General features: G+C 52.5%; 1 protein-coding gene across 2 annotated transcripts in view; it reads left to right on the forward strand.

The window, feature by feature from the left end:
• Nucleotides 1–12,398, forward strand: part of FMNL1 (formin like 1) — a 56,215-nt gene that overhangs the window by 18,965 nt on the left and 24,852 nt on the right. For both annotated transcript variants that reach the window (XM_019523542.1, XM_019523541.1), the window contains 7 exons: nt 2,385–2,493; nt 3,652–3,728; nt 3,822–3,915; nt 7,670–7,744; nt 8,525–8,635; nt 9,442–9,591; nt 12,165–12,266. In XM_019523542.1, the coding sequence (XP_019379087.1) occupies nt 2,385–2,493; nt 3,652–3,728; nt 3,822–3,915; nt 7,670–7,744; nt 8,525–8,635; nt 9,442–9,591; nt 12,165–12,266 (718 nt within the window). The remainder of the gene's footprint in view (nt 1–2,384; nt 2,494–3,651; nt 3,729–3,821; nt 3,916–7,669; nt 7,745–8,524; nt 8,636–9,441; nt 9,592–12,164; nt 12,267–12,398) is intronic.

Consider the following 12,398-nt stretch of genomic DNA (forward strand, 5'->3'; position numbering starts at 1 on the left):
TGTAGTCTGAGGACATTCTTCTTAGCTTAACAACAGCTGCCCCCTGAACAATTAACCTAGGAGCTTATCAGCTCAGAGAAACATTATTAATGAACTAATAGCATGTGTAATGGAAGGAGCCTCTAATGCAGAAGACTCTAGAGCAGGTACCCTACATTCTGTTCTGATAATTTGTCTTTAGTCCTTTTCTGGCCCCAGTTACCAAGGTGCTGATCTGTGGAGCCTGCCTTCCTTCCCACCATTAAGTAGGGTACTGTTGTTATCTCCATTTAAAAAATGAGGAAACTGAGAAACAGAGACTAAGTATCTTGCTCAAGTCTTGCCACCGATTCTATGGCAGAACAGAGAATGGATGAAATTTTCAAGATGGCCTCTGTGGAGTTCAACCCACCCACCCCAAGGCTCGACCTGACTCATTAAGATGGTTTTATTGGGAGGTGGTTTGAGTTCAGCCCCTGCTCACTGCATGCTCCCTAATGTGCTCCCCATGTCCATGTTCTAACCACAATCTTTTTTTTTCACGCTGCCCATGGGATGCGCCTTATGGTAGGTAGCCAGGGCTTGGTCTCTGGGATGGTGGACACTTGCCTCAGCTGCCTGCTCCAGTGTTCCCATTGCCAGGATAGGCTTATGGCCTTGCCTCTTGGCTCTGTTACTAGTTGAATTTAAGGTCACCCATGGGTGTTGCCTCACTCTCTAAGAATGACCCTTTTGTCCCTGGCTCCTCCACTCCTTGTCTGTGCCCCAGGTTAGGCCTTCTGGCTCAACAAGAAGAGCCTTTCCTCCAGGCAACTCTGCCCAGCCAGCCCTGCCATGACAGAAGGATCTGGAGCCCTGCCCTTGAGGAGAGACACTCTTTGTACATCTGTATAACCATTGACCAAGCTCCTCTTGATGACCTCTGGCACAGGTGGTAGCAGGGGCTTGGTTTAACCTGCAGAACATATAGAGCTGGTAGGGGTGCATGAAAAGGAAAGAGTTTGCAGTGGCTTTCCCACCCCCTCCCACAATGCATTTGCAAGGCTGGGAAATTCCCTTGAAAACAGCTCCCTACAGGCTGCAGTGGATTTTGTGTCCCAGGCTGCTTTTAAATTGAGATTAGATGTTTTCCTAGAAGATTGTTCCAGTTCAAAGGGGCTTAATTCAGGAAAACCCTCTGGCCTGTGTTGGATTAGATGATTGCTGTGGTCCTTGTTGGCCTCAAACCTATGAAAAATCATTTTGTAGTAGCCACAGCATGTTGGATCTGGAAACCAGACAGGAGAAGCTTGGAGTCCACTAGCCCTGTGGCAGTGAAGAGTAGGAACACCATTTAAGAACAAATGCAGCCTCTTTGACAGGGATGGTTCTTTCTGTTGCTACTTCTGGTGTCTGTTGTACAGGGACCACACAGTGCCTGTGGTGCTAGCTGTGCCCTGAGGCCTGTGGCCTTGAAGTGCCCATAAGGTCATCAATGGGCAGTGCCTGCTCTGAAGTGTCTGGGGTAGGAGAGTAGCTGTCAGTGCAGTGAATGTTAGGAGGCCAGGGACTCTTCCTAAGTGTTGCACCCCTTTTTTTTTTTTTAAATACAGAAGAGCAATAGACCATTTCTGAAGAGCGCAGTGACATTGCTGCCTTGTTCCATTCAGCACTACAACTTCCTGGCTAGCTGTACACAACTCAGCTTGCCACAAAGCCCCCTCAGTTCCACTTCTTCCATCTTTCACTGAGGGGGGAGCATCTGCATCAAGTCCTCTTTCTCCCTCCTGTCCTGCAGGCTGTAATCCTCCTTCAGCTGCTGCCTCTTGAACCAGCAGATCCACTCATTCTTTCAACAAGTCCACCCATGTGTTCCCTCCAGCACCCCTTGGAGCGATCAGGACAGTAAACCCCGGCCACCCATGAACTCCCATCCACCCCGGTGAGCCTCCCTTCAGCCCCCAGACATTGTCAGCATGCTAGGTGCGGACTAAGCTGGACTCTCCATCCAGCCTTGATGCCGGCGTACCATCCCAGCCCATCAGTGTTTTTCAGTGGCCTTAGTGCAGGTGAAAGGCACCAGATTAACAGCCCTGGAGACTGGGGTCTTCTCTTGGCTCCCCAGAGCAAGCACAGCAGCTCCCCCCAGCCTGACCTGGAGGGACTCATCTGCAGGCTGGAAGCAGAGCACAGCTTCCGTGGCCCCTTCCATCATTGGCCTCTCTGCCAAGACAGCCTGTGCACTGATCTGTGGGAAACTGCCCCAGCTTGGATGTATGCCAGTGGCCTAGAGGTGGAAGGCTCTGTCCCCAGCTTCCCCTCTCCTGAGCCAGCTGCCCCTCACTTCCCCCGCCAATGCTTGCTCTGAGCATGCTGCAGCAGCTGGGTCCTGCCTCGGCATCACTCGCTGTTTTTCTTTGCTTCAGACTCAACCCAACGCATAGCAGGAAAGCCCTGCGGAACTCGCGCATTGTCAGCCAGAAGGACGACGTCCATGTCTGCATCATGTGCCTGCGTGCCATCATGAACTACCAGGTGGGGGCAAGACATGGAGCCAACGTTGTCTGCCAGGGCTGGAGTATTACCCAGGAGAGCCCCTTCCCTTCAGAGGGACTTGGCAACTCCATTGGAGAGAGCTAGGCTGGGTACATGCCTCAAGCTGCTGGGCAGGGCCCACGGTTTCTTTGGTTTCACCAGGCAGTGCAGAGGAATTGAGGGGCTCTGGATGGTCTTAGAGGTTGTCCAGAGTCTTGGCTGGTTCCGGCAGACCCCTGGGTCTGTGTAGGACAGCAGATGGACTCCACTATGCTTGGGATAGGGAGTTCCTCTCTCATTCCTGAGTTGGCCTTGGGGTGACTCAGGTCAGTTTAGCCAGAAACTAGCCCAGGGAAGGCTCTTCCAGGTCCAGTGATTAGTGAGTGCTACTCCGCTGGGATTGTCTCTTGGAAATCACCCTGCTATATTAACATGAGTCTCCCCTCCTGCCCTTCTCAACCAGAGACCCTATGTCAGCCAGCACAAGCCAGGCAGCACAGCCATCCTTCCATTTAGACCCTGGGGTTCCACATGGGTAGTTCTGCAGGGTGTGGAAGGTGCTAGGGAGCTTTGGCCCTTACCCATTTCCTGCATTTTGTGGAGTGAGTGGAGGCTGTGCTGGTGACAGGTCTGTTTCTACAAGGAGGGGCTGGAAGCCTGGGCTGTCTTAAGACTGGCTGGCCACCTTCCTGTTGCTCCTCTCACCCCTTTCACTAGTGTCACCCTTCCTCCGTCCTGTTCTGTTGTGCCTCATCCATTTGCTGCTCCAGCTCTTCATACCTCAGCTTGTATCCTGGCTGGAGGCCAGGGCTGCATGTACCTCTGGGCCTGGAGACATGTCTCTTTTCAGCTTGACACAGGGTTCTGCAAGCTGCAGTAACACAAGGCACCCACTCCTCATTGGGGGTCCTCCCCTTGCCTGTGTCTTGGTGGGGATTGCTTCTGGGTCTCATCATGGCTTAGATGGGGGAGGGGGGTAGTGAAGGGATGGGCAGTGGGCATGGAGCTTGCTGAGTACTAGCCAGCATGGGCCTTGCTTCCATGGGATCCCCACCAATCCAGGCCTCTCCATGTAGTCTGTACACAAGTGAGGGCTGGGACTGGCCCCAACAGTCATTTCTGCCCTTATGCCCTGCTAAAGCTGCCTTCTCCTCCTAGTCTGGATTCAGCCTGGTAATGAACCATCCAGCCTGCGTCAACGAGATCACCTTGAGCTTGAATAATAAGAATCCCAGGTATGTGCCCCCACTGTTCCTTCTCCACCCCCCCCCCACTGTCCTCACTGTTTGAGGGGGAGGCTCTGCTCAGACCCTGTGCCTTCCTCACAGAACCAAAGCACTTGTCCTGGAGCTGCTGGCTGCTGTATGCCTGGTCCGAGGGGGGCATGACATCATTCTTGCTGCATTTGACAATTTCAAGGAGGTAGGTCCCTAGGGACTGGTGCCCAAGCCCAGGGAGGGCCCAGCTCTGAAGGGTAGTGGGCTCTGGGAGCCCACAGGCTGGGGATATGACAACATGTGAGGGGTGGGATTGGTGTAGTGATAGGAACAAAGAGTTTCTATCTCCGTTATGCTGAGCCCTGACACTGGTTCTCAGTGCAGCCCTGGGCAAATCCTTTCACCTCTCCATGCCTTAGTTTCCCCAGCTGTCAAAGGGAGGTGGTGACTGAGTGTCACCACTTTGAGACCTTGGTTCTGTTCCAATCAGTGCTGTGTGCATGTGACAAGGAAAGAGTTGAATCGTGTCTCACTCCACCCCCCTCCCATAGCCCCTGGCTGGCACTCTGTTCACACCCATTCAGAGAAGCACACCAGTCCATCTGTGGTAATGGGGACTGCTGTGGCTCTCTGTGCATGGGCAGCTCAGGGGAAACACTTTGGAAGGGTGATGCTCTGGCTGGGTTGAAGCCTGGTGGGCTGTGTACCAGCTCTGAGGCACACTTGCTTTGCCTTCCTGTTCTAGGCCTGCATTTGCAGTGGTGCATCAGGAACTTTGCACATACCCACAGACACCCACCCACATACCCACACTGCTCTGCCTCAGGCAGCCACACTCCCCAACAAAACCCAGTCGCAACCACTCACCCACTTTTCCTCCTTCCTGCGTGCCCCTACAAACGTGTGCAGCACCCTGCAGAGAGGTCATTTTCTCAGACCCAGCAGATATGACAACCGCCAAGTGCAGTGTACGCTGCCAGTGGTGCTCACATCCTTTGTATATTTTACCTTGCTCCCAACTATGCCATTCCCCTGGTGGAGTTGATGTGACCATGGAGGGAAGAACAAGGCCACAAAGGGTAGAGGTGGGGCATGACTCTACTGCTTTTGGAAAGGCAAGAAGCCTACCCCAGGCCACAGTGGCACCCGGCAGGTCGTTCTGCCTTGTCCTCAGGGGTGGCAGTTGCCCATGGGTAGAGTGTTCTGAATGGTGACAGTTTGAGGAGACTGCTCAGAGCTTGACTGTAACTTGTTTGGTTTCCTGCCCCAGACTATGGCTGATGGCCCTAGGTTGTCACATCATGTGTGAGTTGCTGCCTTGGCATGGACCCAGTGTCCTCTGGAGGGGTGCCGTGCATTGGCTTTTCCTCTCAACTTATGCCCCTAGCAGGGAGGAACAAGCTGAGTCCCCTTCTGGGCATAGATTGCAGAGTGCTAACTGGATGCTAATGTGCCAGCCTTCATGCAAAGAGGTTATGGTTACTATCTGTCTACCACAGGTGGGGGAAACTGAGGCACAGAGAGAGGTAGGATGTGCCCAAGGCCCTGCAATGAGTCAGGGCAGAGCCAGGGGTGGAATTCAGGTATTCGGCCTCTCAGTCCCTGCTCTGACCCTTAGGCTGGGAAGCCCCAGCACACTGTCCTTGCACAGACACAGGTGTAACCTGGCTGCCTGCCCCAGATCCTGCATCTCCACAGCTGGGAAAGATTTTGTAATTTGCCTAGGAGTGTTTGGAGCACAGTCCCATTGGCTTTCATCAAGACCATATGAAAGTCCATACACGCGTCCCTCTTCATGTGACTCAGGAACTCTTACCTGCATCCAGACACAGCCAAAGTTGTCCTCTCATTGGGAGAATGCCCTTAAGGTGCTGTACTCATAAAAATCTGAAAGCAGTGGCTCACTCACTGCACTCACTGAGGCCAACAAAATCCCTCCACACACCTTGACCTCTGAGCTCTGAACTGAGGGACGATATCCCTTTAATTAAAATGTCACAGATGCACCCCTGCAGGAGAAGGATGGAGGGGGGCAATCTATCTTCTGTGCCAGGCTATAAATATATCTTTCTTGCTGAACATGGGGCTGCCAGCTGTGAAATTCTGGCTGGCTTGAACAGTGCTCGGATGCCTGCCTCACATTAGGATGACTCTTGAAATCTGCTAATGCGGCACAAGCTGGGGCTGGGACACGGCAGCTGGCAGAAAGTACCTATTGGAGGAGGAGGGAGGCCAACAGCACCTGAGAGAGCTCTGCTGCCCACATGCAGCCCAACCCCAGAGCTAGATTATGTGTGCTGGAGGAAGGCTTCATGGGTTTGGGGCCTCTGAAGGTGTCCTGAGCTTCTGGAGGGGGTGGAAGGGAAGGTGTTTGAGGCTGCACAGCTCAGTCAGTGCACTGCCATCCTGTCCACTGTGCCCATCTGCTAAGGCTTCCTGCTGCTTCAGACCTGGGCAGGAGTCCTGTGGTTGCCCCTGGCCACTCCTCCTCCTCCTGTTACTGTCCCAGAACTGACCTGCTGAGTTCCCTCATGTGAGGCATAGGGGTGCTGGCTGGCTGTTGTCTGCCATGTGGTCAGCGACAGGGCCCCCAGGAGAAGCTGGCATCATCTTTCAGGGAGCAGCTCCTAGCCATCCCCCTATTGTCCCTGTAGCCCTGCATGGTGAGGTTAAACAAAGAGGCAGGTTGCTTGACATGGGATGCTGGATTGAATTCCCCTGCATAGCAGCAGGGAGCTGGGGCTGCAGCTGGCAGGGGGAGATGGGGAGAGGGAAGCACAAGCTGACACCAGAGCACTTCATGTAGGAGAGCATACCTGATCCCTCAGCTGGAGCTGTGCCAATGTGCACCATGGCAGGGTCTCCCAGAGCAAGGGCAGCAGCAGCATGGGGAGGAATCCTTCAGCTGTGAGCAGCTGTCAGGTTTCAGGTCATGAGCGCATCCATTTCAGCAGCCACCTGTGCTGTCCCCATCATTGGACCAAATCCCCATCATGGCTGTTCTCAGGGTCAGGACACCTGGCAGCTGTTCCTGGTCCTGCTGCTAACATGCCGCAGGATGTTGGCCAAGTCCCTTCCAGCACAAATCCTGCCATCCTCCCAGAGGCATGAAGCTTGCAGGCTTAATGTCCTCCAGGGAAGGGTGCTGTACCATGGGAGATTGCAAATGAATGCATTGACTATTCTTTGAGCCCCAGAGGCACTGGGAGATGGGCCATAGGGACCCACAGTCCCCACAAATCCACACGGCAGGGGCTCCTGATAGGCAGGTAGGAGAACAGTGTGGAGGGTTGTCACTTGGATTCCCTCTCTTTCCCTTTCTGCTCTGGCTAGGCTAGGCTGGCAGGACTCAGGTCCCATCATAACAAGTGGCCCAGCACAATATGTGGGTAGGATGGCACAAGCATGTCAGCACCATGCTGGGAGTCACCCAGGAGCCCAGTCCAGTGCTAGGGTAGGCACTGCAAGAGCTAGAACTCTCCCACTTGACCCTGTGGGCTCCCAATGCAAGGCAAAGAATCTAGTACTGAAGATGGATATGAGACCCAGCACCCAAGCCATGTGGGGGCGTCAAAGTCAGGGCCTTGTGTAGCAGCTGCAGCATCTTTTGAGATAGGGAAGGGACTGGATTGTTATTGGCCGCCTGTGGTGTGGTCATAGCTAGTGTCCCAGCCACAGCCCAGGCCTCTCTGCACTGTGGTGCTTGTTACCTTACGCTGTGGGAGGCTCTGGTCTATGGGAACATAGTGGAGGTGCTGAGGAGGCAGCTTTGGGGGACTGTGGTCTAGGACTGAGTGGTGCGGAAGCTGGGAGTGCTGGGAGAAGCTTTAGGTATAGCTGCTCCTTTCAGCAGCTTCATGGCAGTGTTTAGGAACCAGGTTCCCTTGCTTGGTGCCAATGGGCACCTTCTCTAGGACTTCAGGGCCACTCAAGCTGATAGTCTCTGCTCTTGCCTGTAGGTCTGTGGGGAGAAGAATCGCTTTGAGAAGCTGATGGAGTATTTCCGGAATGAAGACAGTAATATTGACTTCATGGTGAGTGTTTTGGGAGGGGAAAGCCATATGTGGGGAGCAGTCAGCCCACATCCATGCTGTGCACTGCCTCTCGGCATCTGGAGGCCTTATGTGATTGGAATACCTAGCTGGTTTTCCATCCACTTAGGGCAGGACAGGGCTGCTAACAGTGCCCTTTCTCCAAGTCAGTGAACACGGGCATGTTCCGTATCCAGGGGAATACAGGCTTTGTAGTCCCATACCAGCTTTGTAGCAGTCCACTAACTCACATGCATGTGGCATAGGGAAAAGAGGCTGTGGCCTGCAGCTTCTGCCACTTGAACCAAAAGAGAATCCCTTTTGAAGCCAGTAGTAACAAGGCTTTTACCTTCTATAGGGTATCAGCTATGAGAGGGTAGTCAGACCCATATGACAAATGAAGCTCCTTCAGGCTTGTCGGGGAGGGTGATCTCTCTGAGCTGACAATGGGCCTTTCCAAATGCCTTGAGAACTGCTAGCATGGTGTTCTGAGGCTCAGAGCTTCCTGTGTCCAGCAGCTTGGTTTGCCCAAGGTCTGCCTTGTGTCCCTGGATTCAGAACAGCTGCATTAAGAAACAGACAATATGAGTGGCTGGTACCTGGGATTCAGTTCCCAGCTCTGCCACTTCCTGTGATATGTTAAATGATCCTTATTCTGTTGTGTGCCCAAGCATTCAGTAAGGTGGGAGGTTGCTGCTCTGAGTGGCCCCTGATTGTTATGTTGTCCCCACTTCTGTCAATCTGCTGCTTGCCTTAGCCCTGAACCTCTGTCTACCCTTACAGGTGGCCTGCATGCAGTTTATCAATATTGTAGTGCACTCAGTGGAGAACATGAACTTCCGAGTCTTCCTACAGTATGAATTCACTCATCTGGGCCTAGATGAGTACCTTGAGGTGAGCTTGATCTTTTACCCTCTCTGGCTGGCCTTACAGACACAAGAAGCTTAGATACATGATACATTTACACTGGTGTAACTTGCACAGATGTTGTACGGTCAGAGAGAACCATACCAGGGTCCAGAGTGAACAGACAAGCAGTTGTCCTGGGGCAGCTGCTGCAGTAGGCACTGTTACATTGCCTTGCCACTAGGTGGCAGAGAATGAGCAGTAGCTTCTTTGCTTTTAGCAAACAGCTTCCCCAGGATAAGCTGCTAGCATACAGCATCTGCACTAGCATAACTTAAACCAGTGCCATTTTTTTCCCTGAATTTTTCCCTGGGGTAATTCTACATGGAGTTCAAGTAAGTTACACTGGTATAGAGTTGAATGTCTTATGTTGGCTCCTTTACAGTGGTGGAAAGGCTGGTTACACTGGTGTAAACATGCTGTGTATCTGAGCCTTAAGTCTAGAAGGGATGCAGGGGGCTGTGGGCAGATTGCTCTGCATGCTCCTCCTGCTGGATGATTCTTTTAACTGAGGGCACCCTCTGCCTATGACCATCTACCCACGCAGGCTTCTTGGTCTGACTGGGTTTGTACCCACCACACATTAAATAATGTAGTGGGCCATAAACTTGGATATGCCAGGAGAAAGAAGCCATGCTCAGAAGCTGGAGATCCTCCACCCAGGAGAGGAAGTGTGTGGAGGTTTCAGACCCAGCTCTGAGAGCTGTGGATGCGAGGCACTTGTAATTGTCTGGTAGGGTTGGGGCTGGGCCTGGGACAGGTTCTGAACAGGGTTCCTGGCTATCTCATTGCAGAAGCTGCGCCACACAGAGAGCGACAGGCTACAAGTGCAAATCCAGGCATACCTGGACAACATCTTCGATGTGAGCGCCCTGCTAGAGGAAACTGAAACCAAGAACGCTGTGCTGGAGCACATGGAGGACCTGCAGGAACAAGTGGCACAGGTGAGTAGTCATCACTGAGTAGTCATCAACAGTGTGACATCTAATTGGGAGGATTTATTGAGTTGAGCTCCCCAGGAGTCTGTCCTGGTTCCAGTATTGCTTAACTTCTTCATTTATAAATTGGAGGATAGGACTGAGTGCATACTTAACAGATTTGCACATGGCAGCAAGTTGGGTGGAGTTGCAGACACTCTGGGGGGCAGACCTAGGATGCAGAGTTACCTGGATAGACTAGAAAAATGGTCCAAAATCAATTAGATCAAATTCAACAAGAAATGCAAAGTCCTGTCCTTAGGACAGAATAATTGCATGTACCAACATGGCCTGGGGGACGACTGGCCAGGCTGCAGTACTGCAGAGAAGGACCTAGGGATTACTGTAGTCAAGAAACTGAATATTGTGTGCTCTTGTTGCAAAAAAAAAAAAAAAAAGTCAACAGAATCCTGGGTTGTATTAACTATCGGAGTGTTACTTATAAATCAAGGGAAGTGATTCTTCCACTCTGTTTGGTACTGATGAGGTCTCACCTGGAGAACTGTGTCCAGTTTGGGTCCTACACTTCAAAAAGGCTGTGGACAGATTGGAAAGAGTCCAGCACGGAGACACAAAAATAATTAGAGGCCTGTAAAATGTGACTTATGGGATTCAGGTTTTCTGCTTGCTGTAGAAAGCAGAAAAACCTGGAAAACTGCAAAGTTCCAGCCTGCAAGGGGCTGCTTGTGGCTGGGGGCAGTGAGACACAGGGGCAAGGGGCACGCACGCACATGCATGTGGCAGCCAGGCAGGGTGACAGAGAGCACTTCTTACAGCTCTCTCTAGGTAAATCTGTGGGTGCAGGAGAGCACAGGCGATGTAGCAGGGGGCGGAGGGGCACAATTGACATGGCAGAGGGGCTGGGGAGGCACAGGTAATACAGCAAGGGGGCAGAGGGGACACAGGTGATGCAGAAGAGGGGCAGGGGGGGCACATACCACCCCAGATTTTTGCATCCACAGCAGGGTGTGGGGCTCCAGCCTAGCTGGAATAGCTCTGTGCAGGAGTTGACTCCACAGCCCAGCAGGTAGGACCTGGTGTGGGAGAGAGAGCCATGCCACCATGGCCACCAAGATGAGGCACCCCTTGCCCATGCAGCAGCAGTGGGCACACAACTCAATACTGCTGTCTCTCACCTTGGTGACCATGTTGACGTGGCGCACCCTCCTGAGCCAGGTCCTGCCCACTGGGCTGCGGAGGTGGCTCTTGCCCAGAGCTGGTTTGGCCCAGCTGCAGCCCTGCACCACACTGTGGGCACAGAAATCTGGGGGGGGGGGCATTTGCCTCCCCCACATATCACCTGTGCCCTTGCCTGCCCCCGATTGTGTCTCCTGTGCCCAGACACCCTCTTTCCCACACACGCACCCCCTTCCTTATATATATACACACACACTGGCATTTCATTTTACTTGCAGAAAAATGCAGATTTGGGGGTTTTGATCAGAAAATTTGGGGTCTTTAGCAGAGAATTTGGGATTTTTAAACAGAGAAAACCAGGATCCCTGCTTATGAGGAAAGGCTGAAAGAGCTAGGGTTATCTAGTTTGAAGAAAAGAAGACTGAGGGGGAACTTGATAGCAGTTTTCAAATACCTGAAGGATGATTATAGTGATTGTATCCTGTATGATTATATCCTGAAGGATGATTATAGAGAGAGAGACTTTTGGCTGCAGGGGACAGGACTAGAAGCAGTGTTCTTCAAGCTGCAGCATAGGAAATTTAAATTGGAGATTAGGAAGAGCCTTCTGACTGTGAGGATGTTTAAGCATTGGAACAGGCTACTGTGAGAGGTTATGAAATCTCTATCCTTGGAAATTTTAAAGAACAAATTACACAGACACTTGGCTGGGATAATTTAGTCATGGAGGATCTTGTCTTGAGCAGGGGGCTGGATTAGATGGCCTCAGGAGGTCCCTCCCAGTCATACTTTCCTGTGATCCTGTGTCCTGCACATCTCCATGGCCAGTGTGGAGGGGGAAGGGCTGAAATTCTTGGGTTTCTCCTCCTGCCCTTAGCATTACCAAGCTCTGGGATGGAATAATTGCCTATGCAAATATAGTCCAGGGAAGGATTGGCTAGGCAATGGTCCTGGAAGAAGAAGGTAGCCTACCCTGCTCTACCAAGTCTCCAGTGGCAGCTGCTGGAGAACAAGAGGCACCTGATAACAAGATAACTCCACCAAACCAGGGTGTCCTTCAGGTCTGCCGCTGCTGATTCGGCCAGGAGGTTCCAGTGGCCTGTGATTGTTCATAGGGGCCATGGTGTCCTGGAAGAGGGAACCTCCTAATCCTTGTCATTTGAAAGGGAGACATTTTTTGCTGTGGCATGGGAGATCCCAGCAGGATGCAGGGAAAACGGGATATGGGAGGGCAAAGGGTTCATGCTGGCACCTAGATGTCCAAGGGCCTGGATGCTCTGTGTTGGAGTTGCAATATCCCACCTTATTCCCCATGTGCTGTGTCCCTCCCCACCATACACCTCAATCCCATTGCTTTGTCCCACTCATGGGGGGCAGTAGCTGAACATAAGCTCCTCTTGCAGCTCACAGAGAAGCTCCAGGACTCAGAGAATGAGTCCATGGCCAAGATCGCAGAACTGGAGAAGCAGCTGAATCAGGCACGCCGGGAACTAGAGATGCTTCAGGTGAGGCCAGTGGGGATGGAAGGGCAATACCCAAGGCAGGGAGGCATCAAACCAAGGAGCGGGGTGCAATCCCCAAGGGGCAGAGGCTGACACGTCCAAGTGGGAGGTATTGAAGGCAAGCGGGGGGGGGGG

This window comes from Gavialis gangeticus, unplaced genomic scaffold (assembly GCF_001723915.1).
Source record: "Gavialis gangeticus isolate Ggan-Ray unplaced genomic scaffold, GavGan_comp1, whole genome shotgun sequence".
NCBI classification, from domain to species: domain Eukaryota; kingdom Metazoa; phylum Chordata; order Crocodylia; family Gavialidae; genus Gavialis; species Gavialis gangeticus.